General features: G+C 43.0%; 1 protein-coding gene across 4 annotated transcripts in view; it reads right to left on the bottom strand.

Annotated features, from left to right (window-relative positions):
- PDE1B (phosphodiesterase 1B) overlaps nucleotides 1–27,846 on the bottom strand; it is a 382,256-nt gene that overhangs the window by 27,097 nt on the left and 327,313 nt on the right. For all 4 annotated transcript variants that reach the window (XM_040425861.1, XM_040425860.1, XM_040425863.1 and 1 more), the window contains 3 exons: nucleotides 21,061–21,161; nucleotides 2,328–2,453; nucleotides 484–585 (listed from right to left, as the gene is read on the bottom strand). In XM_040425861.1, coding sequence (XP_040281795.1) covers nucleotides 484–585; nucleotides 2,328–2,453; nucleotides 21,061–21,161 — 329 coding nt within the window. The remainder of the gene's footprint in view (nucleotides 1–483; nucleotides 586–2,327; nucleotides 2,454–21,060; nucleotides 21,162–27,846) is intronic.

The following is a 27,846-nucleotide window of genomic DNA, read 5'->3' as shown; positions in this document are numbered from 1 at the left end:
ATCAGGGACCCCTTGTTCTTGGGATCATGGGAGGCTCAGTGGTAGGGGACCCCCTTTATTCTGTTATTTATCATCTATCTTAACCTTTATTTGATAAAAGCATAATACCCAATCCAATCAGCATCTATTCTAAAGACTATGAGGGGAGATTTATCAAAACTGGTGTAAAGGAAAACTGGCTTAGTTGCCCACAGCAACCAATCAGATTCCACCTTTCATTTACCACAGGAACTCTGGAAAATGAAAGGTGAAATCTAATTGGTTGCTATGGGCAACTAAGCCAGTTTTCCTTTACACCAGTTTTGATAAATGTCCCCCTGGAGCTTTACCCACAGAAGACATGGTTGTAGTCCAGAAAAGAAATATTCTCAATGACACTTGGCTCATCCACAAGCTTCATTCCTCATGCGTGTCTGATATCTGCCTCACATCATACGTGACATCTTGTGGTTTTATAGGCAGAGGCTTTAATTGTTTACTCACTGTTCCATTGACTGCAGGGCAGACTTCACGGTTTTTACTTGCTGGAAGTGACAAGACATGTCTGTGGCCAGGACCATCTCGATGACAAGAGACCTTAGTTCTCTGCAAAAACAAACTGAAAAACTTAATATGGTTGGGAACTAGTTTACCTAGCTTAATTAGAGCCCCGGAGGATTTTCATTTTTGGGTTTTTGTTTTTCACTCTCTGCTTTCTTGGAGAAATAACTTTTTATTTTTCCATTCACATACACGTATGAGGGCTTGTTTTTTTATGGGACAAATTGTACTTTTTAATGGCACCATTTATTGTTGCATACAATGTAGTGGGAAGCTGTAGAAAATGCCAAATGGGGTGGAAGTGGAAAAAAAAAATGCAATTCCTCCAAAGGTTTTGTTTTCACGGTGTTCTCTATGTGGTAAAACTCACCTGTTGCCTTCATTCTCTAGGTCAGTAAAATTACAACAATACTACATTTATGTAGTTTTTTTGTGTTTTAATACTTAAAAAATGTTTAAAAGAAGTTAAAACATAGTTTTCATCTCCCCGTCGTGCAGATGAAAACATCCGGCGTCGGCGGGTATCCATTAGCAGGCTGCGACGGGGATAGCGTCACCTGCGATGCTAGGGAGGCTCGTTCCCGCCGTGCCCTGCTATTGGCGGCCACCTCCCACAGTCGCCGGGTTTTTTCATCCGCGTGACAGGGAGATGCAGTGGCGGCCGTGCTGGCATCAGAAGCGATGTGGGTGCTGAGGCGTGAGTTAAGTACAATCTGTGTGAGGGGCCCGGGCATATGGGAGGGCATTATAGGTCTTGGATAACCCCTTTAAACCATATTCTTTTCAGTTTGATAAGAATTCAGCTATAATAAGTGTTTTATAAGGTCAGGAGATCAGAGATAAGAGCTACACATGAGCCATTAGATGATGGGATTCAAAGAAAACAGACTGTGACAGCCTGCAAACAGACTGATTTTTAACTCTTATATCTCTGAAAGTGCTGAACATTTTTACTAAAGATAAATTGAAAAAATAAAAAGATTTTTAGCCCAAAATGAGTAAAATTAAATCATAACTAATGCCAGCAAAGGTGTACATAGCCTTTAAAGAGGACTTATACAATTTTGTTGTCAGAATTTACAGAGGAGGCTCCTAACAGAACCTTCACCACAGATGTGAACCTAACCTGACACAATCTGTTATAGTAAATAGGTGAATTCCCCTTGAAATGACTGTGTTGGATCATCCTTTCCTAGAACCCTGCCTTATTCCTCCTGGATATGTATGAATGAGATGGATGTTGCCATACTGATACTGTCAGTACTGAGGGTATAGGGACATACCATTTTGACAACGCAAACTGTAATTCCCATTTGTAAATGTATTCATATACTTTCAGGAATAATAACAGAGGAACAGCACAATGTAGAGTTTCAAAAACAGATGCTCCAAATGTTTTATTTTTTAATGAGGAAGTTTATGTATCTACCAAGACAGACACGGACTCAGGAGAGCTGCCGAAGCCTATATAAGCTGCGTTTTATCTCAGTAAATGCTCTGCCGATAAACAGAGTTCATGGATTTATTTGCATCTTATGATCTGCTAATAATTAAATATTACAGAGAAAGAAACCAGCCATCTGCTCTGTCTCCTCTACAACGAGCTCAGACCAATTCATTAATACCAGAGGTACACGTTAATAAAAAGCCTTCCATATCTGTAGGCAGCAAATTATATTACTTATGGTTTGCAACCAAGCTTTAATGATTTAGTCGATTCTCTGACCACTGACCGGGAACAGCTATTGATCTGTCACAGGAGAGAAAAAAAAGCCCAACAAACTTACGTGAACTCATCTTTGGTGAGATTCACAAATATGTTCATTTCATCGTCTTGCATGATCCGATAGACTGCACTGACATGGTGATTCTCCAGGACTGACCGGTCGTTGTACAGGATAGCACAGTCAGATCTGCACAGAAAAATGGATAATAAACCCAGATGTACGAGGAATTTATATGGTACTTCAAAGTCTGTGAACCAAGATGTAGAAAGATGTACAAAGCATTTAGTGGTACTTGAAAGTTTGTGAACCCTTTAGTATTTTCTATATTTTTGGATACATTTCTCCCAAAACTGCATCAGATTTTCACACAAGTCTTAAAAGTAAATAAAGATAGCCACAACAAACAAATGAGTCACAAATATTAGACTTGGTCATGAACAAAATGATCCAATACCACATGTTTGTGAGTGGCAAAAGTATGTGAACCCTTGCTTTCAGTATCTGGTGTGATCCCCTTTTGCAGCAATAACTGCAACTAAACATTTTGCCATAATTGTTGATTGTTGGACCATTCCTCTGCACAAATCAGCTTCAACTCAAAGTTAAATTTTTGTCTCATCCTTCGGGCTCATGCACACGAACGTATTTTCTTTTCGTGTCCGTTCCGTTTTTATTGCGAACCGTATGCGACCCATTCTTTTCAATGGGTCTGCAAAAAAAATTGAAGTTACTCCGTGTGCATTCCGTTTCCATATGTCCGTATTTCCGTTCCGCAAAAAAATAGAACATGTCCTATTATTGTCCGGATTACGGACAGGGATAGTACTGTTCTATTAGGCTGTTCCGTTCTGCAAAATACCGTATGCACACGGATGTCATCTGTATTTTTTGCGGATCCGTTTTTTGCGGACCGCAAAATACATACGGTCGTGTGCATGAGCCCTTCTACAAAGCATTGCTCCAGTAGTCTGGCTCTTATAGGAGAGCAGGGTCTTTCTCCTTGCAACCCTGCCATGCACACCATTGTTCAGCGTTCGCCTGATGGTGGACACATGAACATTAACATTAGAAAGGCCTTTAGTTGCTTAGAGTTTATCTTGGGTTACATTGTGACTTCGAAGACTATTACACATCTTGCTCTTGGCGTGATCTTTGTGGGTCACCCGCTCCTGGTGAGTTTAATAATTGTCCTAAATTTCCTCCATTTGTACACAGTCAGACTGACTGTTGATTGGTGGAGTGCAAACTCTTTAGAAATAGTTTTGTAACTTTTTCCAGCCTTATGAGCATCAACAACTCTTCTTCTGAGGTCCTCAGAAATCACCTTTGTTCGTGCCATGATAACCTTCCACAAACACATGCTGTGAAGAGCAGAGTTTGATAGATCCCTGTTTTTTAAATAAAACAGGTCACCCTCTCACACCTGATTGTCATCCCATTGATTGAAAACACCTGACTCTAATTTCACCTTCAAATTATCTGCTAATCTTAAAGGTTCACATACTTTTGCCACTCACAGACATGTGATATTGGATAATTTTTCTAAATAAATAAATAAATGATAAAGTCAGATTTTTTACCTTTTTGCTTGATTTTAATATCTTTATCTACTTTTAGTACTTGTGTGAAAAGCTGATGTATTTTAGGTCACCTTTATGCAGAAATATAGAAAATTCTGAATACATATGAAATTCAATGTCCATTGCATATAGAGTTACACACTTTCTGACTAGGATTGGAAAACATGGTTGCTTTCTACCAGAAACAGTGCATCATGAGGACAAGAATAGGAAATGCTCTATATTTTTGCAGATGCCACGGAACAGAGATACGTATGTGGACAGCACACGATGTACTGTCCGCATCTTTTGCGGCCCCATTGAAGTGAATGGGTCCACATCCAACCCGAAAAAAATGTGAATCGGATGCAGACCAAAAATACTTGGCCTCATTCAGACGGATACCGGCAAATTGCGGACCACACATGGCTGCAACCATCTTTTGCTGTCCCATTGAAATTAATGGGTCTGCACCCGTACTGCGGACCCGTTCATACGGACGTTTGAATGGGCCCTAAAGTATACATTTTTTCCTAATCCTGGAAACCCATTCAAGCCCTTTTTACACTATGTTTATAAACAAAACCAAGTTGCTTCGCCAAATCCTTTGTTCATAATACAACCAGCCTGTGTTGGTCTCCACAAACTTAAAATAGTATTCCATCGTGATGTCAATCATTTTGACAGGTAAAACAGTGCTGCTGTCACCTTTAACCCTTAGGATACCGGAGGTTAGTTTTTGCAAGGGTGGAACTACAATGTTGACCTACTACTTCTTTTCCTCTGACAAGCAAACACTGCATTTTCATGCAGCCGCCACTAGGGGGAGTTCAATGGAAAGCGATAATTTCAGCTTCCATTCCAGGAATGGTACCTGCATTGAGCTCCCCCTAGTGGTGGCTGCAGGCAGCAAGCTTTGTTACAGGATGGAAGCAGATTTATCAATGTATTTGTCATCTAATGTAAATACAGTGAAAAATATGGTGGTCAGAATGAGTGCCATATTCATGAAGCACCTATTCCACTTTACTGACACAGAAATCGGATAAATTGGATGAGGTGAAGGGTGATTTTATTAAAAAAATTTCATTAAAATGTATTTTCATTAATAAAAGAAAATATACATATGGCAGATACACACGTACTGGAAAACTGGGTGGAGCAGGGGGCTCATACTAAATTATGCCATGGGGCCCTGTGAGATCTGTGTACGCCCCTGCCTGTATATATAAATATCATCCTATCATCTGTTATCTATACGGCTTGTCAGTTCCAGCTCATTACCTAGTTTTATGGTTTAAAATGTAAGTAATCATTTTGTAACTGGGAATCAAATGTTCTTCATGTCCAGCTGCAGAGGATGACCTTGTGTGTGGGGCAGTAGAAGTACAGCTGGAATGGGACCTTACTGACTGATATACATACAGTAATTACATCTGCCCTTTCAATGTCCTCTGCAGTGTTAAATTGCATTGCCTTTCTTTGCAGCATTCTCACTTTTGGAATTTTATGAATTTGTGCTGAAAACTACTGACTGTTCAAGGGTATATCTCATAAGTACATATGGGACTTTATCAACTAACTTGGCAAATGCATTCAATTGGAGCTTACTTATTTGTATAGTCATATGCTTCTTAAAAGCCACACTTAAACGGAGTCTGTCACCAGATTTTGACCTAATAGACCGCTTACATAGCGCTCTAGCATAGCAGTCTATGATTCTAATGGTACCTTTGATGTTTGCTTGTGAAGTTCCCCCAAGGCAAAAACGGACTTTTATTCATATGTAAATTAGGGCTCGCAAGTGCCCAGGGCGGCGCTCACCTCGTTGGAGCCCAGGCTGTTCTGCCTCTTTTCGTCATATCCCCGCCCCAGCCTCTTCCTCTGCCTGCCCCGCTCTTCCTTTGCGTCCTCCTTCTCTGCAGCGAGATACCGCGCCTGCGCTATCCATTGCTTGGCCGGGGCATGCGCACTGCGATGCCCATTGTGGGTGTCTCTGGTCCACCTCCTCGCCGCTGTTTCTCGCCGTTGGCCGGCGCATGCGTAGTAGCTACTGCGATGCCGTGCCCACAATGGGGATCGCAGTGCGCATGTCCCGGCCAAGCAATGGATAGTGCAGGCGCGGGATCTCGCTGCAGAGAAGGAGGACGCAAAGGAAGAGCGGGGCGGGCAGAGGAAGAGGCTGGGGCGGGGATATGACGAAAAGAGGCAGAACAGCCTGGGCTCCAACGAGGTGAGCGCCGCCCTGGGCACTTGCGAGCCCTAATTTACATATGAATAAAAGTCCGTTTTTCCCTTGGGGGAACTTCACAAGCAAACATCAAAGGTACCATTAGAATCATAGACTGCTATGCTAGAGCGCTATGTAAGCGGTCTATAGGGTCAAAATCTGGTGACAGACTCCCTTTAAAGGCAATGTATCATCTGAAAATGACAGACTAATTAAATAAGGTATTCATTCTAATCAGATTAAAAGATGTTAGTGTTCTTTATTTTTTATGTGACTGTCCATATTAAAATCTGAATTAGCTCATGTGTAAGAGGGAATGAACCTTAAATGTACCTTTCTCCCCTTACATAAAAAACTCGTGGTATTGTCTGGTTGTTGCACTTTGCATGTAAGGGTGCGCCAATGTAAATGTGTTGTCTATTGCTGCAGTTTTTAAGTAATCCTGCATGAAATAAGTATGTACATGACGGCCACTAGATGGAGCTGTAGTACCACAGAATGTAAGCAGAGGCAGTAATTAGGAAGTGAGTGTGGTGGCTGAAGTCACACAGCGAGCCGTCATCCCTTGTGCTCAGGAGAGAGAGGAATTAGATGGCATGGATAGGTTCCTAAAGAAAGGACCTGACAAAGAGAGATTTCTCAGGGAGACTGGTGTGAGCAAAGCAGGCGCAGAAAGACGTGAAGCTGGTGAAGTGATTGCAGTGGGCGTAATTCTAGCCACTCCGAGATGCTCCTGAGGATGCTGTGGAATCATGGTGTGGGAGACAACAGTCGAGATGACACCAGGTTGCAATGAGTCAGATGGACTGTTAAACACTGTATGTGGGGTACGATGGCTTTAGTTAAAGGGGTTTTCCAGGAGTTTTATACTGTAATTACTGCCCCCGACAATCAGCTGTTTGAGAAGTGGAGCCGTGGCCTTCTCTCAGCTTACCAAGCACAGTGCCGTCCATTTGATAGCGGCTTTTCTTGGTATCACAGCTCAGTATCATTCACTTCTATGGAGCTGAGCTGCGTCTAGGCCATATGACCGATGAACAGGAGAACACATGGCCAAGGGAAAACAAAGAAGGCCACTGCGCTGCCGTATCACTACATGTTGGTGCACTCTACCTGTGGTTCTCAGACTTGTTGGTTGGTAGGGCAGACACATGTGCAATGGTGGTAGATATCTCATTGTAATAAAGGTGTCTGGTACCAAAGACTGAGTATGGAAGAACCAACTAACAGAACATGGTGGCAGCTGGACACAGAACCTCTGAGCATATACTGAGACTTAAGGCAACTGGAAGTACAGAGTTACTGTCAGAACTACACTATGAAGAGTGCACAGCAGCCCCCTCATAGACTGGATGTCACCTCTTCCAATCTGTCCCAGACTTGGAGACACTGGAAGGAAGAAGAGTTTACCCCATATGTGGATCTCACAGTGGCCCCCAGTGATGAGATGAGAAAAGTAAAGCTGTGTTATTACTTAATTGGGGAAAAAAGCAGAGAAATAGCCCAGACCTTAATCACACTCAGCAGAGACAGTGTGACCCAAAAAGAATGAGATTGTGGAGAGACACAGGTTCTTCTCAAGAAATCAGGAGGTTGGGGAGAATGTGGACAGATATGTGACAGAACTGAGGAGACTGGCTGCAACGTGGATTTGGAGACATCAGAGACTCCCTTAACAGAGACAGAATAGTGTGAGGCATCAGAGACTCCCATCGCAGAGAGAGATTACTGAGAGAGGAAGAGCTGGCCTTAGAGAAATGCGTGGTGTTGAAAAAAGACAGCGTGAAGATGATGGGGGGCACCAGTGATGTCACAGTAAATGCAGTATCTGCTCAAGAGTAAGCAAGACCAATGCTCCCTGCACTGCACATGGTGTGGGAAAAGATATGAGAGAGACATAAAGAAATGTCCAGCAGGATTTATGCAGACAGGGACCAGGCAAACAGGACAGACAAGTCCACACTACGACACAGGATACAGACAGTGACAATGCAGAGGACACCACATGGCTGCAGCTACAACCGGCAACTGAGACTGTCAATGCAGTCAAACAGCCAGTAGCTAATGAGGTAAAGCAGCTTTTTGCAACCTTTTTGTTGGATGAGCAGCCAATCAAATTTCAGCTAGATTGTGGAGCGAGCTGCAATGTAGTTCCAGTTACTCTGCTTATCAATTGAGCCCACTGACAAGATACTGGTAATGTACAAGAAAAGTGTTCTAAAGCCTATGGGGACTTGCAAACTTAAATTAGCCCATGTAACAAGAAGGGTTACAGAGTGGAATTTACTGTACTACAGGAGGGTGATCATATACCTTTACTGGGGGTAAAAGCTGTTCAGGCTATGGACTTAAAGGGAACCTGTCACTGGGATTTTGTGTATAGAGCTGAGGACATAGATTGCTAGATGGCCGCTAGCACATCCGCAATACCCAGTCCCCATAGCTCTGTGTGCTTTTATTGTGTAAAAAAAAAACCAACGATTTGATACATATGCAAATTAACCTGAGATGAGTCCTGTACGTGAGATGAGTCAGGGACAGGACTCATCTCAGGTTAATTTGCATATGTATCAAATCGTTTTATTTACACAATAAAGGCACACAGAGCTATGGGGACTGGATATTGCGGATGTGCTAGCGGCCATCTACAAACCCATGTCCTCAGCTCTATACACAAAATCCCGGTGACAGGTTCCCTTTAATAGAGGTACAGTCTCATAACATTATGGCTCTTGAAGTTTCCCAGAGCACACACAATTCTAAAGGGAAGGCAGAGTGCAAGCTGGATTTGCAGACTATAAAAACAGAGTATGCCGATTTATTTGAAGGCGATGGGTGCCTGGAAGGCAAATACAAACTAGAAATTGATGCAGTACAGCCTACTAGGTTGCCGACAAGAAGAGTGCCTGTAGCTTTAATGCAACCAATTAAAGAGGAACTCCAGGACATTTGCACAGCAGAGGCATGATAGCACCAGTGCATGAGAGCACAGACTGGCTAAGCAGTTTGGTTATAGAAAAGAAATCATCAGGCAAGTAAAGAATCTGCATTGACCCAAAGCTATTGAACAAAGCCCTGAAAAGAAATTACCATCCAATGCCTACAATAGAAGAAATTCTACAGATCTATCACTGGTGAAAATATTCTCTGTATGTGATGTGAAAAATGGATTCTGGCATGTGGAGCTGGATAAAGAATCGAGTTTATTGACAGCATTTTCTTCTCCACTTGGACTTTATATACTGTATGGCTGAGAATGCCCATAAGAAGTGTTCCAGCAGAAATTCATGCAAGCCCTAGAAGGACATTCTGGAGTAAAAACTATTGGAGATGATTTACTAATTGTGGGAGAAGGTAAAGATCTGGAATCTGCAATAAAGGACCATGACCAGAAGATGATAAAATTTTTGGATAGATGTCAAGTGAAACATATAAAGCTCAACTTCTAACTGAAAATGACAGAGGTTCTTTATATTGGACATCTTCTAACCATCCATTTGGGATGGAGAAGTTCCACCAGTACACTTATGGCCAACAAGTAATGTTGCACTCCAATTACAAGCCTCTGTAGAGTATTACAAAGAAACCACTACTAAATGCCCCAAAGAGACTGCAGCACATGCTTTTATGACTTCAGAAATACAAACCGGATTCCAAAAAAGTTGGGACACTAAACAAATTGTGAATAAAAACTGAATGCAATGATGTGAAGATGGCAAATGTCAATATATTTGTAATAGAACATAGATGACAGATCAAACATTTAATCCGAGTAAATGTATAATTTTAAAGGAAAAATACGTTGATTCCAATTTTCACGGTGTCAACAAATCCCCAAAAAGTTGGGACAAGTAGCAATAAGAGGCTGGAAAAAGTAAATTTGAGCATAACGAAGAGCTGGAAGACCAATTAACACTAATTAGGTCAATTGGCAACATGATTGGGTATAAAAAGAGCTTCTCAGAGTGGCAGTGTCTCTCAGAAGCCAAGATGGGTAGAGGATCACCAATTCCCACAATGTTGCGCAGAAAGATAGTGGAGCAATATCAGAAAGGTGTTACCCAGTGAAAAATTGCAAAGACTTTGCATCTATCATCATCAACTGTGCATAACATCATCCGAAGATTCAGAGAATCTGGAACAATCTCTGTGCGTAAGGGTCAAGGCCGTAAAACCATACTGGATGCCCGTGATCTCCGGGCCCTTAAACGACACTGCACCACAAACAGGAATGCTACTGTAAAGGAAATCACAGAATGGGCTCAGGAATACTTCCAGAAACCATTGTCAGTGAACACAATCCACCGTGCCATCCACCGTTGCCAGCTGAAACTCTACAGTGCAAAGAAGAAGCCATTTCTAAGCAAGATCCACAAGCTCAGGCGTTTTCACTGGGCCAGGGATCATTTAAAATGGAGTGTGGCAAAATGGAAGACTGTTCTGTGGTCAGACGAGTCACGATTCAAAGTTCTTTTTGGAAATCTGGGACGCCATGTCATCCGGACCAAAGAGGACAAGGACAACCCAAGTTGTTATCAACGCTCAGTTCAGAAGCCTGCATCTCTGATGGTATGGGGTTGCATGAGTGCGTGTGGCATGGGCAGCTTGCATGTCTGGAAAGGCAGAAAAATATATTCAGGTTCTAGAACAACATATGGTCCCATCCAGACGTCATCTCTTTCAGGGAAGACCCTGCATTTTTCAACAAGATAATGCCAGACCACATTCTGCATCAATCACAACATCATGGCTGCGTAGGAGAAGGATCCGGGTACTGAAATGGCCAGTCTGCAGTCCAGATCTTTCACCTATAGAGAACATTTGGCGCATCATAAAGAGGAAGGTGCAACAAAGAAGGCCCAAGACGATTGAACAGTTAGAGGCCTGTATTAGACAAGAATGGGAGAGCATTCCTATTTCTAAACTTGAGAAACTGGTCTCCTCGGTCCCCAGACGTCTGTTGAGTGTTGTAAGAAGAAGGGGAGATGCCACACAGTGGTGAAAATGGCCTTGTCCCAACTTTTTGGGGATTTGTTGACACCATGAGATTCTGATTCAACATATTTTTCCCTTAAAATGGTACATTTTCTCAGTTTAAACTTTTGTTCCGTGATTTATGTTCTATTCTGAATAAAATATTAGAAGTTGGCACCTCCACATCATTGCATTCAGTTTTTATTCACGATTTGTATAGTGTCCCAACTTTTTTGGAATCCGGTTTGTATGATTTTGACATTTGCCACTGTCCAGGGAAAGACTTATAGATTGCAGATACTCTGAGCACAGCTTACCTGCCCATCACAAATGAGGACAAAAAATACACTGTCAATATGTGTGAATACCTGGCAGGCTCAAAGGACAAGCTGAAACATATACAGACCTTACAGAGGAGGATAAAACTCCAGATTCTAAAAGCCTCCTGCACACAAACGTTTTTCTTTTTTCCGTTTACGTTCTGTTTTTTTGCGTTGCGTATACGGACTGTATACGGAACCATTCATTTCAATAGATCTGCAAAAAAAATGGAAGGTACTCTGTATGCCTTCCATTTCCGTTCAAAGATAGAACATGTCCTATTATTGCGCGCATAATGGACAAGGATAGTACTGTTCTATCAGGGGCCAGCTGTTCCGTTCCGCAAAAAACGCAATGCATACAGACGTCCTCTGTATTTTTGCGGATCTGTTTTTTACAGACCGCAAAATACTGAAAAAGCCATACGGTCGTGTGCAAGAGGCCAAAGACTGTCATCTTGAAAGGCTGGCCAAAATACAAGCAACATGCTCCAGTGGAAGCTTCTTCTTTCTTCCACATAAGGGATGAACTATCAGTGCAGCATGGAATCATCTTTAAAGGAGAAAGGGCTGTCATACGCTGCTGGACTGTACAGGAAATATATGTATGTGTCTCCAATAATGACACCCCCAAGGAATATATTAAAAATGAAAAATAAATAGCTATAACGTAAAAATAAACAAACACAAAATGTATCTTCTGTTAACCTCACCTAACATAAATTAAATAAAATAAATTTTATTTTAAATTTAAAATAAATAAATAAATACAAATAAAATAATAATAATAATAATTATTATTATTATTATTATTAAAAATAAGGTTGAAATAAAGATTATCCTTTAGATTTCCAGTTAAAGGATTATATGAGAATATTATATTATAAAAAGGTCTTTTGCTCTCAGCACCACACTTGAATGTGGGTTGTGTCTGATTGTAATGCCGGCAGTCTGTGTCCAGCTTCATCTCCCTTCTCCCAGCAGACATGGGCGGCATCATGCTCCATGCCACTTGCGGCTGTCTCCGCCTCCTTCCTCCTGCTCTGGCTGGGGCACGCTCCCATAGGGCAAGCACATTCTTGTAAAAGGACCAGTGCATTCACACGCTAATCTGTCCTCAGCCTATGACAGCATCCCTTGGAAAATATATCGGACCTTCCCCTACGGAAAATTACCTGAGCAAAAGTTTTCTAGCCTATTCCTGCAAGGGTGTGCTTATTGTGTATTCTGACCTTAGCTTGTAACGATACTGACCCCGTGTCACTTGCCCTTACCTACTGCCTACTTAGCATAATGCACAAACTCTGTCCCCTAGGTGTCATGCACAGGTGTCTCTTAATCCGCCTGGGTCAGCAGCCTCTGAATGAAGAATGCTTCTACAGGTTGCAGCCTGGTGGCCCCTGCTGTAAAGTCCAGATCCCCATAAGGAATGAAAGAGTGCATACCAGTGGACCACCTCGACAATGCCCTCCGGGGTAGCTCCAAGTCTATACTGAACAGTGTCACAGTGGCTCCACACCTGCTGCATTAAACATTAACAGGAGAGAAGATTGCTGCGCTCACCTGTGTATACGCTTGGGAGGCAAGGATATGCCTGGATCTGGCGTCTCAACAGTGTCCAAAATAAAACAAGAAAATCCAGCTTCCCATAAAAGCGTAGTTAACCTTTATTCTTCAAATAGATAAAATCCAAAAGCGACACAATGCAGAAAAAATGCACTGAAGTCTACAAGTTTCGGATATCAAACAAATATTTAATCCTTACTCATGATTTTCTTGTTTTATTTTGGGCACCTGCTGCATTACCCTGGTACTGTACACCTGCTGTGTTACACTTGTACTGTACTGTCATATATCTTCTATATGAAATAGAATGTTCATATAAAACCTGCTGCGTTACCTTGGTACTGTACACCTGCTACATTACACTGGTACTGCACACCTGCTGCATTACACTGGTACTGCACATCTGCTGCGTTACACTTGTACTGTACACCTGCTACATTACACTGGTACTACACACCTGCTGTGATACACTTGTACTGTACACCTGCTGCGTTACACTGGTACTGCACACCTGCTGCATTACACTGGTACTGCACACCTGCTGCGTTACACTTGTACTGTACACCTGCTACATTACACTGGTACTGCACACCTGCTGCATTACACTTGTACTGCACACCTGCTGCGTTACACTTATACTGTACACCTGCAACATTACACTGGTACTGCACACCTGCTGCGTTACACTTGTACTGTACACTTGCTAAATTACACTGGTACTGCACACCTGCTGCGTTACACTTGTACTGCACACCTGCTGCGTTACACTTGTACTGTACACCTGCTACATTACACTGGTACTGCACATCTGCTGCGTTACACTGGTACTGCACACCTGCTGCATTAGGCCCCCTGCACACGAACGTGTGCACCCCGTGGTCGTGCTGCGGCCCGCAAAATGTGTGCCGCAATGCACCAACACAGTCCATGGGGCAGCGGATCGTGGACCCATTCAATTGAATGGGGCCGCGATCCGGCCGTTCCGCAAAAAGATAGGACATGTTCTATTATTTTGCGGAACGGAAGTATGGGACGAAACCCCACGGAAGCACTCCGTAGTGCTTCCGTAGGGTTCCGTTCCGTGCTTCCATTCCGCATCTCCGGATTTGCGGACCCATTCAAGTGAATAGGTCCGCATCCGTGATGCAGAATGCCCACGGACGGCACCCATGTATTGCGGATCTGCAAATGCGGTCCGCAATACGGCAACGGGAAGCACATGTTCGTGTGCAGTGGGCCTTACACTGGTACTGCACACCTGCTTCATTACACTGGTACTGCACACCTGCTTCATTACACTGGTACTGCACACCTGCTGCGTTACACTTGTACTGCACACCTGCTCCATTACACTGGTACTGCACATATGCTGCGTTACTGCAGTACTTTACCTACTCGAATATTGCTGAACTGTAATACCCAACACAGCCCATGTTTTTGGAGGTCAATAATCAGTCACCCAATATAGAAATGTACATTAAGAAGATGTATACTAATATTTATGGTGGACCAATATATAGTAATGTACAATAAAAAGATGTATATTACTATATCTGGTGGACCGGTGTATAGTTATATACAATAAAAAGATGTATATTACTATATCTGGTGGACCAGTATATAGAAATGCTGGATTCTCCACAAGCTGATACATTGCTGATATGTGAGACATTAAAATAACTCAGTCTGAACATCATTGTGTCACTCGAGACATGTGACACCCAGATTGTTTCTATGGAAATCTTGCCGACTTAATGTTTCATAGCACTGTAACAGTTAAATCCCACGAGATTTTGTTACTTGCAATTTTTTTTCTGTAGAATTTAAGTACAATTACTATTTTTTAGAGGCACTCAAGATACATTTTTGTAGTAGATTTTCTCTTCTAAAACACAAGTGCATGTAACACATTTGTTCAACAAAAATGAATTCTTTCAATTATTATTCCAGAGGGAGGCAGTTAAAACGGAGCTGCTCTTCACATAGGTACTGATTTACAGTATGGGCCTGGATGCACTAACATTAACCCCGTAATGACTAATCCACTGTCATTTGTCGTCGCTAGTTTAGAAGGAAGAGGGCACTTCTGTGAGCATTCCTCCTCTGTGAATGAACTGTAACTTACAGCTCAAGTCTTTGATCCTTCTTTTGCTCTATGGCCAAGATTGGATGTAGCTCCATTTCCAATTGTTAACCCTTTGATTGCCACAATATGTGACCACAGTATGATCAAATGGGTTTTTCCCTCTCTGACTGGGTCCTAGTGATCTGATCAGAGACTGGGTAAGCCATCTGCAGTCATCCCTGGGGACCTAAAAAGGACTCCAGGGCTGTCTGTTCAGTAGTCCTACTGTTAAGGCTAATGTTTTCCTAACTACAGCCTGTGCCAAAGACACACAGGATAATGTATTAGTATACAGGAGTATGCTAATACATTATAAGCATAAAATATTTTTTTAAGACAGTAATTCTGTAATGCGATTATATAAAATGTAATAAAAATGTAACTGAAATATTTTAAAGGTTGCAAATAATAATAATAATAATAATAATAATAATAAAATACATTTTATTGTGCATGCTTTATGTAAAATAAAAAAACAAAGAAACAATTATTAGGTATCCACATGACTGAAATAACCTGAACAACTCATTTAACTGGTTGTTCAGTGTGAACTATGTACAATGTAAACAATAAAATTAAAGAAAAACATTGTAAAACATATTTCTTTTCTATACTTGCAATGCAAAAAAAAAAATTATAAGTACCCTTAAACAGCACCAAAAAATTATATTTTCTCACAAAAAAACTAGGCATTATACAGGCATGTCAATGAGAAAAATAAAAAAGTTATGGCTGATTAAACATGGAGAGGCAAAAATGGAAAAATTAGCTACTAGGTGTTATCCATGTTTTCAGATGTTTTTTCTAGTGCTGGTTGAATAATGGGGATGACATCACTGCGCTCATCACATGGTCCATCACATGATCCATCACCATGGTGATGGATCATGTGATGGACCATGTGATGAGCGCAGTGACATCACCACAGGTCCTTTTCCTCACAGATCATCAAAGAAGAAGACAGAAGAGAAGCCAGGCTGCGCAAACAGGTGGATGAGGTGAATTTAATTATTTTTTATTTTTTTTAACCCCGCCATCCCTATTTTACTAAGCATTCTGTATTAGGAATGCTATTATTTTCCCTTATAACCATGTTATAAGGGAAAATAATAAAATCTACACAACACCTAACCCAAACCCGAACTTCTGTGAAGAAGTCCGGGTTCGGGTCTGGGTACCAAACATGACGATTTTTCTCACGCGCGTGCAAAACGCATTAAAACGCTTTGCACTCGCGGGGAAAAATCGCACCGCATCCGCTTAGCCTTGGCGCAATAGGCGGCTACAATCAGTCTGCTCTCCAATACAGCATTTGGGCCTCTGTGACTTGTCCTGAAGGACTATGGAAAAGGATCAACATGCATGGCTGAAATGGCATGGTTGTATTCCTTTTTTGTAAGACCCTGTGCAAAGACTGGTGGTTATCTTGGTTCTACTTAAATAAGCAGATAGTAGATTTATGGTTACCCACTGGGTAAATGTGGAAAGGTGCTCACTCCGCGACACACCCAATGTCACTATAAAGGATAAAAAGTATAATGTAGTGTTGGAGGGCACACAAAATATAGGTTTCCACTCAGAAAAAGATTTTGGAGCGCAGACAAAAGTCAAGCACGCAGGACTTTTGTCTCCGCTTCAAAAATCTTCCTCTGAGCGGAAAGCTAGCAGACCCGATTATAGTCTATGGGGTTCTTAGTTTCCGTTCGGCTCAGTTATGTGCCGAATCCGTCCTTTCCGTTCTCCTGCTCCTAAACGGAACAGGAGAATGGAAAGGCTGAATGGTGATGTGAACGAAGCCTTAGAAGTGACAGCCACAAGCCGCTCCCAGTGCTGGCTGTTCCAAGTGATGGTAATAATGACAGTGGGTACAGATCTGAATATCGAAGTACCACCATGGTGTCATGCAGCATTTGGTTTGGTCTGTTTCGACCCCCCCCCCCCTCCATTTTCTTGTTTTTCTCCATTAGTCAGCCCTATGTGAAGGTCAGCAGCCATGACTGGAGCATGCAGATTGGCTACTTGTCGCTGAGGCACCTTATTTTCTGCCCTATTGGTCAGAAAGGCAGCTGTGGTGGGAAGTTTGCTTATAAGAGAGTGGCACTTAGATCAGGATTTGATCCACCGCTGAAGACCTTAAGAGAAGGTGAGCTCAACCCGTCCACCCTCCGGTAATTTATTATAGTCGTGGTCCACTATTAGTGGGGAAGAGGTTACGCACCCAGCTTCTCTCGGGGGAAGGTGGGGGGGGGATTTTGACTGGAGGTTAACTTATTATTATTGGACTGGTCATTTATTCACAAGAGTTTCATTTAGTAAAGTATAATGTTATTTAATTAACTCTTAATAAAGGACTGCAGGCGTTAGTTTACCATATGAGTGCTGTGCGGTTATTTATTAGGCTAATTGTTTTTAGTTAAAGGGGTTTTCCCATTTGGACATTGGAAGCATATTAGTGGGACCCGCACTTATACTTAGAATGGAGCCTGCAAAGTGTCAGAGGGCGCACCGAGCAAGTGCAGCCACCGCTATATTCACTTCTAAGGGGCTTACGGAAATAGCTAAACCAATGCTTGGCTATTTTTGGCAGTCCCATAGAAATAAAAGGAGGGGGACTGTGCATGTGTCCTCTGGCACTTTGCGGGGTCCGTTCTATCAGACATTGGGGGCATATCCTACTAATATGCCCCCAATATCTAAGATGGTAACACCCCTTTAAGACTAAAAGGGTTTTCTGAGACTTATATACTGATGACCTATCCTCTGGATAGGTCATCAGTATCTGATTGGTGGCAGTTCAACACCCAGGAACCCCGCCAATCAGTTGTTTGAGACGGCACTGGCGCTCCTGTGCCCTACATTGTATAGCAGCTGTGCTTGGTATTGCAGCACAGTCCCATTCACTTCAATGGGGCTGAGCTGTGCCCAGGCCATATGACTGATGAACGTTACGTCACTTGGCCTATGAAAAGCTGATAGAAGGCCGTGGCGCTACTGTGAGCACTGCTGCCTTCTAAAACAGCTGATCAATGGGGGTCCAGAGGATAGCTCATCAGTATATACTTCTCAGTAAACCCCTTTAAATTGCATACACGACACAATTTTGTGGTTGAGTACTGTGACGGACTGAACCGTGACTGGGGCTGCTGGAGAAGCCTGAGGGCCAGCCTCCTCCCTACGGACTATGGACCCGGAACTATGGAGACCCCCTCAGACCTTTTGGGGTTAACTCTGCACTGAGACTCCCACTGATTGTGTTAGTGATGGGATTAAGATAGCTGACTCTAGGAGCAGCCGACTCCTAGATGAGTAGATCACCCTATGATACACTCAGGAGATAATCCCATCACATGTGTCTCCTCTCTCCCTATTCATTCATTATGGAGGGCGGGGGGAAGATTTCTGTTTGCATGTTGTTCATGGTTGATTGATTTATGTTGCTAGACTTCTTGAACTGTATATATACTGAGTTGATCTTCAATAAAGGGAGTCCCTGTTTTGGCCTTCAACATTGAGCCTCGTCTCATGTGTGTGGGGATTGCTATATGCTTTATATTCCCCTGGCTAAAACCCCTAGCTCTTGTAAGAGCTGTTCCTGTTCCTTGTTCCTATGGTGGTTACGGTGTCGACCATCCATAAATTTCTGGACAGTCCATAAAAATAGGCAACTTTTTTTCTGTGTCCGTGAAAAAACATTTGTATGGCCGTGATTTTGAGATAAGTTGTCCATAAAAAAGAAAAATTCTGGTTAGCAACCTGCCCATGTACTATTTTACATTTAGTTTTTTCTTGCCTTACATGAATTCAATTGATTGTGTGTTACAGGCTGCATTACAGCAGAACTCTGTATTCACATTTCTATAGGCCTTTGACCTTGTGTGCCTCTTTATGGAGATATCAAAAGAAACAGGGCAAAACACACTTTCCAAATGCATACTAGGAGCAAAAAAAGTCAGAGGAGTGTCTCTGGACAATCTTATTGACTATTTCTAATAACAATCAGCAAAATTGTGAGTGCAGCTCTGAAGTAATGCAATGCACTTGCAAAGTTTATATGTAGATGAGACATTGCAATGAAGTAACAATAGAAACCATCACAATGCCATATGTCAATGTGCTTTCATCCAATAAAACAAGGTACAGTATTTAAAAATAATCTGTCAGCAGGATCAACCATATTATTGAGGCATACTACTTGGTAGGGTTGATCCTGCCGATTGAGATGATTTCTCTCTTGATAAAATCCATGGCTCTGTTCATGAGAAAGCAGCCATGTTTTAGTTATGCATCAGTGGACTGAGGGATGGGCCCTAGCACCCTAAAGCAGCTTAGCTCCTCAGCTTTCCACCCTTAGCCACTACACCCTCCCCTTGAGTGACAAGAGTACTGTGTACAGTTCTGGGCTCCTGTGAACAAGGCAGACATAGCAGAGCTGGAGAGGGTTCAGAGGAGGGCAACTACAGTACCCTGAAAGATTATCAAAATTAGGGTTATTCACTTTAGAAAAAAGATGACTGAGGAGAGATCTAATAACTATGTATAAATATGTCAGGGGGTCAGTACAGAGATCTATCCCATCATCTACTTATCCCCAGGACTGTGACGAGAGGACATCCTCTGAGTCTGGAGGAAAGAAGGTTTGTACACAAACCTAGAAGAGGATTCTTTACGGTCCTCACTCTGCGGTCCAGCTCCCCCCAAACCATCTCGATTGGGTTCAGGTCCGGTGACTGTGGAGGCCAGGTCATCTGGCGCAGCACCCCATCACTCTCCTTCATGGTCAAATAGCCCTTACTTACAAAGTTTTCCCAATTTTTCGGCTGACTGACAGACCTTCATTTCTTAAAGTAATGATGGCCACTCGTTTTTCTTTACTTAGCTGCTTTTTTCTTGCCATAATACAAATTCTAACAGTCTATTCAGTAGGACTATCAGCTGTGTATCCACCTGACTTCTCCTCAACGCAACTGATGGTCCCAACCCCATTTATAAGGCAAGAAATCCCACTTATTAAACCTGACAGGGCACACCTGTGAAGTGAAAACCATTTCAGGGGACTACCTCTTGAAGCTCATCAAGAAAATGCCAAGAGTGTGCAAAGCAGTAATCAAAGCAAAAGGTGGCTACTTTGAAGAACCTAGAATATGACATATTTTCAGTTGTTTCACACTTGTTTGTTATGTATATAATTCCACATGTGTTAATTCATAGTTTTGATGCCTTCAGTGTGAATCTACAATTTTCATAGTCATGAAAATAAAGAAAACTCTTTGAATGAGAAGGTGTGTCCAAACTTTTGGTCTGGTGCAATAGGGTTGATCCTGCAGACAGATACTCTTTAACCAAATCCAATAAGGCAATGCTTTTTAAACAGATTGATTTTCAACTGCAGCACAATATGTTTAAAATATCATCTGTAGTATACTGGAGTGTGCTTCATTTCTTACAGTTCATAGCATATGGAAGCCATATGTATGTTTTAGCCAATTATGTTACAATGAAGAATACTAAGGATAATACACCTAATTTATAACAGAATTGTTGTGTTTCGATGAGTAACTTGCACCAGCATAATCACACCAACACTGTATTCACTTCTACACTTTAGGTCTCATTCACATGTCTGTGGCATCAATGACAAGATGATCATCTGTAAAGATGTTCATGAAGAATCCATGTTTGGTCCGTGTGTCCGCTTTTTGCTCTCCGTGTGTCATCCGTATAGACACTGCTAGGCTGAAAATTAATTTCCAGAGGGTCTCCTACCAATGATCCCTGAAAACCACAGATGCCATCTGCCTTGTGTCCATGGTTTTTACTGATCCATAGACTACAATGTGTGTGAGTTGTGGATGTGGGAATACACGCATTAAAGTCAATGGATAATAGAGCGGTCTATGGAGACCATGGACTGCACACGTCTGTGATCCACTGACGTGTGAAAGGGGCCTATTTTTACATTATTAGTACATAACCAGTACGTATGTCTGGACTATTTAACCATACATAAAAGCATCCTTACTTTGTCTGGATGTGGAAGCTGTTCGTTGTTCCTGTATGTTCAAAATCATGTATAGCAGCAGCAAAAATGATAGCCAGGATCTCAATCTCATTTAAGCAATGCTGTGAAAGATATAAATAAGAAAAACTGTAGTTTAGTAGTTGGCCACTAGAGGGAGGAAGAGGACAGTTGCACTGCACTTGAAATCATAGAAAAATGGAAACAACTGAAAATAACTTGAGAGGTTTTCCCTTTTTCCCCCACAGCCAATATTGTTAAAATATTGAAATATAACGAGCTTAAAAATAAGAACAAAACTTTTCTTCAAAGACGGTTTTCTTCTGCACACTTCAGTGTATCCTTCAAGCGCCGCAGCTGTGGAGTCTTTATGTGGAGTTTAAATATTTACATACTCAATATTACATCCTGAGTCACGATTATAAAAACCACCAGGTTTTTCATTAACGCCCTATTCCAAAACGATTATCAGTGTTACCAGATTCTGCCCCACAAAGGGAGGATTTGTCAGGTTATTGCCTGCAGACTCCGCTGATGCTGACTTAGAGGATATCTCATCTTGGATCCTGCGTGCTCTAGACAGGTGTCATCCCCTGCTCAACGAGGAGATTGTACCAGTGATTGACAGCGCTGGCTTCATGTCCTACTAGCAATATTCCTGATAATAGTGATAGAAATGGTGTGTATGCCTTTAACTACTGCAGTTTACACAAACCACAGACCTGGAGTCACTTGGGAGCTGCGCGGCCAGTTAAATATAACCTCTTTAAGCGCTTTAATCCTAAAGAATTAGGAAAAGGGCATCGGGACTGCAGCAGAAATACCACAGCAGCACATTATTATCCCCTATAAATGAAAAGGCACAAGTTCTTATTGTCCCTTCACTTGTCACCTTATGGGTGGTTTCAAACTATCTCTGTTATGAATTTTTTAGCAGATTTTTTGGGGAGCAGAAACCTAGGTTAGGGCCCGTTCACACGGTGTTGTTCTCCCGTGGAATTTTGCCGCGTGATCTGCCTCCCATTTCTTTCAATGGGAGGCAACACTGAAAATCGAAGAGCTGCAGATTAAAGCTTTGGCTGTGCCAAGAAGGAACATGCCCCATCTTGGCACGGTGTGCAGACAGCTGCCACTTGAAGGCATGGCGCCTGTTTTCTTGCAACTTAGGGTACTTTCACACTTGCGCTTTCCTTTTCCGGCATAGAGTTCCATCCTAGGGGCTCTATACCGGAAAAGAACTGATTGTTTTATCCCAATGCATTCTGAATGGAGAGCAATCCGTTCAGGATGCATCAGGATGTCTTCAGTTCAGTCTTTTTGACTGTTCAGGACGGAGATAATACCGTAGCATGCTACTGTTTTATCTCCGGCCAAAAAAACTGAACACTTGCCTGAATGCCGGATCCGGCATTTTTTTCCATAGGAATGTATTAGTGCCGGATCCGACATTCAAAATAGCGCAATGCCGGATCCGTCATGCGCAGACCGGTAACAATGTGAAAAAAATAGAAATGGATCCGTTTGTCTGTATGACAAACGGACAGACGGATCCGTTCTTGCAATGCATTTGTGAGACGGATCCGCATCCAGATCCATCTACAAATGCTGTCCAGTTGCATACAGATTGCCTGATCTGGCAAGTCTATGGGAAATATGAAACATGGCTCACACAAGTGTTTTTTTCTTACTGGTGCTTTTTTTTAGGTGGTGTTTTTTGTCTTTCTGGCACTTTTTAAAAATACAGCATGCTGGAGCTATTGGTGTTTCTCCACATGTTTTAACAGTACCTTCACTATAGGGGAAAAAAATCCATAAAGAAAACACTAGTGGTAAGACACACTGGTCAAGATTTACTAATGTATCTACGGCAATTTGCTACACTTTTTAGGCAGATTTTTGGTGCAATTTGGTGCATCTACGGTTTCTACATGTTTTGCTGACATGCTCGAGAAGGAGGTGGGACTTTGCAGAAAGGGGTGGGGCATCACTGAAAGGGGGCAGGGCTAAGATTCGACATTTTGCACCAAATTCTGGTATAAAAACCTGTATCAAATTAAGCCAACCAATAGTGCGTCTATCCCTGCACCACATTTCTCAACCAGCCTGAGCCCCTGCGGTAAATCTGCTGTAGGTCTAGACAGTCTATCTAAGCTTACGCCATTTTTACGATTAGTTAATCTGGGCTGTTTGCAGAAAATGCCACAAATAATGTGGCAAAATATGCAGGCTGCAAAAAACCCACATGTGGTTATTCTGGCATTTTTTTATGATAAAAAACAGACAAAATTTGAGTGTAAGAACCCTATAGAAAGCTATTTATACCACTATAATGGCGTAAGAAAGTCACAAATTATGGTGCACATCAGATTTGTGCTATCATTTGTTTGAGCTTCTCAACACTTTTCCAACGTGTCAAAAAAAAACAGGGCTTAGCGGGAGGGGCAGGGCTTTAAATGGACGGCCGGATTCACTGTAACTTTTATCAGAACCTGGTGTAGGTTATAGCTCAAGTCTACACCAGCATGGAAGGTCAGAGATGCGACTGATTTATTATGAGGCATCTTACTCCAACACAGGCTGATCAACACTTGTGTACGGGAACACCAGTCTTAATAAATCTGCCCATTGTGCGACGGACGCCAAAAAACACTTGGAAAATAATGCCAGAGCCCAAAAAAAAAGATCTAGAAATCGATCTAGTGTGGCAGCAATCTATATTCTTTTTTCGTTATCTCTGTTCTTTAGGGCTCATGCACAAGGCCCTTGCCTGGAAGTGCCTGTATTGTGGCCCGCAAAAAATGGGTCCGCAATATATGGGCCCCGGCCATTTGTGCACCGCATTACAGATGCGGACCCTTTCACTTGAATAGTTCCGCAATCTGGAAGGTGCTGTGTGGAACAGAGACACAAAACCCCAGGGAAGCACTACGGAGCGCTTTTCATGGGGTTTCTCTCCGTGCCTCCACATGTTCTTTTGTTGCGCGGTGCGGATGGATCACAAACCCATTCAAGTTGAATGGGTCTGGGTTCGACTTTGGCAGCCGCACAGATGGTGCCCGTGCACTGGGGACTACAAATTGCGGTCTCCAATGCACGGAACGGCCGGGCAACATTTGCGTGCATGAGCCCTTAGAAAGATGGTTGCCAATATGGTTGCCAATACAGTGCCAACAGCTGCTATTATTTAGCTTTTCTAAAATCCCAAAAATCAGATCTGCTGGGATCTCTAGTGATGTGGAGCAGATGACTGAAAACTAATCTGGGAAAGATAGAGGCCATACTGGCTGCCACCCAACTTTCCTCGAAATGTCCGAATACTGTATTACTGTTTTTTTTTTGTCTTTTGTTGGGAAAGATTAGAAATGTTCTATAAAGGGGTTACAGAAGGCTGTAAATAGCTTGGAATATACATACAGAGCCATATACTTTTTAAAGTGTTCCTGTTCCCCTGTCAGCTCTTCATGTATTAGTGATATAGGGTCACTTTGTGGTAAGAGGTAACGGGGAGTGAGAAGGCGTTTAATAAGTGAGTATACTATGTACCTATATCCCCATGATGCTGTTGGGTTTGGTTTTGGAATATGGGGCCTATGGCTGCAGGGATTTTCAACCATAATTTATGTTAAATATCTTTAAAATTCTGTTCACACTGTGTTCGTTGTGTACTTTTGGAAAACTGTGTGCACTGAATAAATGCCCTGATGTATATGTTTATATATTCAGTGGCACAGACAAATGCAGCACGGTGGCTCAGTGGTTAGCACTGGTTCCTTGCAGCACTGGGGTCCTAGTTTCGAATCTGACCAAGGACAACATCTGCATGGAGTTTGTATATTCTCCCTGTGTTTGCATTGGTTTCCTCCTGCTCTCTAAAGACCTACTGATAGGGAACTTAGATTGTGAGCCCCATTGGGGACAGTTGGTTGCTAATGTCTGTAAAGTGCTGTGGAATATATAAGTGCATAAAATAAATGCTGTGCAGTTGCATATATGTACATTATATGGAGAAGAATATTGGGGCACACGTCTTAATCATTGAATTCAGTCCCAGTGCCGCAGGTGTATAAAATCCAGCCCCTAGCCATTGTAAACATTTATGAAAAAAATAGGTTGTTCTGAAAAGCTTACGTGGTCCTGTAATAGGACTAGGCTCGGACTGGCCCTCCAGGGAGCCGGGGAAATCCTCGGTGGGTCCCCGAACCAGCAAGTGAGCTTCCTTGCTTAGAACATGTCTGAGATAAGCCCCACCCCCTGTACACAGTAGAATGCATGCTGCCTTCGATTAATCCTAAATGAGAAGGAGGGCTCCGCAATATACGGGCATCGGCCGTGTGCATCCCGCATCACGGACGCATTCACTTCAATGGGTCCGCAATCCGGAGATACGGAACGAAAGCCCACGGAAACACTACGGAGTGCTTCCGTGGGTTTTCTGTCCGTGCCTCAGCACAGCAAAAAAGTTATGCATGCACTACTTTTTTGCAGTGCGGACAGATCACGGACCCATTCAAGCACGGATGTTGCTGTGCATTGGGGACCGCAGTTTGCATGGAACGGCCAGCACACGGGCCCTTACTCTGACCAGCAGTGCTGATTGTCTAAAACCTGTCAGTCAATAGCACTGACAGCCTCCCCTCCAATGAAGCAGCTCTGCTAGAGGGACTGCTGCCTGTGTGATCAGTCTGGAGCCCAGCCCTGAAGGAGGAGCCTGGCTCAGGACCTGGGCACACAACTAGCAACACAGAGGGCCTGGGGACACAACTAGCAACACAGAGGGCCATGAGGTGAGGAAGGAATCTACTTGTATTGTAATTGGTTTAAAAGAGTGCCTGCATGTATGACAGTGTGTGTATGTAAGAGTACATGCATGTATGAAAGTGTGTGTATGTAAGAGTGCTGCATGTATGAATGTATATGTATGTAAAAGTGCCTGCAAGTATGACAGTGTGTGTATGTAAGAGTGCATGCATGTATTACAGTGTGTGTATGTAAGAGTGCCTGCATGTATGAAAGTGTGTGTATGTAAGAGTGCTGCATGTATGAATGTATATGAATGTAAAAGTGCCTGCACGTATGACAGTGTGTGTATGTAAGAGTACATGCATGTATGAAAGTGTGTGTATGTAAGAGTGCTGCATGTATGAATGTATATGTATGTAAAAGTGCCTGCAAGTATGACAGTGTGTGTATGTAAGAGTACATGCATGTATGAAAGTGTGTGTATGTAAAAGTGCTTCATGTATGAATGTATATGTATGTAAAAGTGGCTGCAAGTATGACAGTGTGTGTATGTAAGAGTGCATGCATGTATGACAGTGTGTGTATGTAAGAGTGCCTGCATGTATGACAATCTGTGTATGTTACCGGCGTGGGGTGTTGGGGGGGGGCTCTGGTGGCATTGGGGGCGTTGGGGAGGCGGTGTCGGGTGTGCGGGCCAGCACGGTGTCGGTTCAGACGCAGGCGGGGTGCTCAGGGCAGGAAGATGCGACGCGGTTGGATGACAGGGCAAAAGGGGAGGTATACGTATGTTTTGAGGGTCCCCTGGGGGCGCATCTTAAGCAGGAGGTGAGGGATAAAATATAGAAAGGGGAGTACGTAGATATTTTTTCCTTGCTCCCTTTGGAGAAATTTAACTTAGATAAAGTTCAGAAGGACGGAGCAAGAAGGAGGACGAAGAAAAGCGCAGGCACGGGCTTATACCGAGGTCGTTTGCAAACTGGTTACAGGCGTTTACGATACTGGCGAGTGTAATAGGGGAGAAAGAGCCGGAATGTTGCTCCGCTCTTTTTTGCTACCTGGATGCCATTGGGGAAGCGTATAGGGTATATGGGGGTTTAGCGTGGCTGCGATATGATGAACAATTCAGGCAGCAGAAGGCAGTGCGTCCGGGTATCAGATGGGATCACAAGGATATTGCCTTGTGGTTAAAAGTGACGGCCCCGGTTAGATCAGGGCAGTCCTTTCTGGGGGGAGGCCGGCGGCGGAGGGCAGTCGGGTTTTGCGGCAGCTTCCGCAAAAGGACTGTGCTTCCTGTTCAATGAGGGTGGATGTAAGTTTGGGGCCAAGTGCAAGTTTAAGCATGAGTGCTCCAACTGCGGGGGCTTACACGGGGAGACACAGTGTTTTAGGAGCGGCAGGCAAAAAGGCGGGGAGGGATCTGGAAAAGGGGGAGACGCCGGTTCGTCTGGAAAAGATGGAGCCGTATCCCAATAGGTATCCTGACAGGAAGGTCGCGGGGATGTTAGGGGAGGGATTTGCGTTGGGTTTTCGGATCCCGTTTGTTCCGTCTGGCGCTAGGTTAGTTACAAAAAATTTGCATTCGCCAATTCAGCACCCGGAGGTGGTTACAGAAAAATTGGAGAAGGAGGTTAGACTAGGTAGGATGGCTGGCCCTTTTGCGAGGCCACCCTTGTTGGATTTGCGTGTGTCCCCGTTGGGGGTGGTCCCAAAAAAGGAGGTCAATAAATTCCGGTTGATTCACCAGCTGTCCTTCCCTAAGGGAACGTTGGTTAACGACGGCATTGACCCGGCCTTATGCTCAGTGGTCTATATGTCGTTTGACGTGGCAGTGGCATGGGTGAGGCGGTTCGGTCGGGGAGCGCTAATGGCAAAGACCGATATTGAGGTGGCGTTTAGGCTTTTGCCGGTACATCCTGATAGTCTGCATCTATTGGGCTGTTTTTGGAATGGCGGTTTTTTTGTGGATCGGTGTTTACCGATGGGCTGTTCATTGTCCTGCGCATATTTTGAGATGTTTAGTTCTTTTTTGGAATGGGCGGTTAAAGATTT

This window comes from Bufo bufo, chromosome 3, assembly GCF_905171765.1.
Source record: "Bufo bufo chromosome 3, aBufBuf1.1, whole genome shotgun sequence".
In the NCBI taxonomy this organism is placed as follows: Eukaryota; Metazoa; Chordata; class Amphibia; order Anura; family Bufonidae; genus Bufo; species Bufo bufo.
Note: the sequence above shows the minus strand (reverse complement) of the source record. Positions and strands in the feature narration are given on the sequence as shown.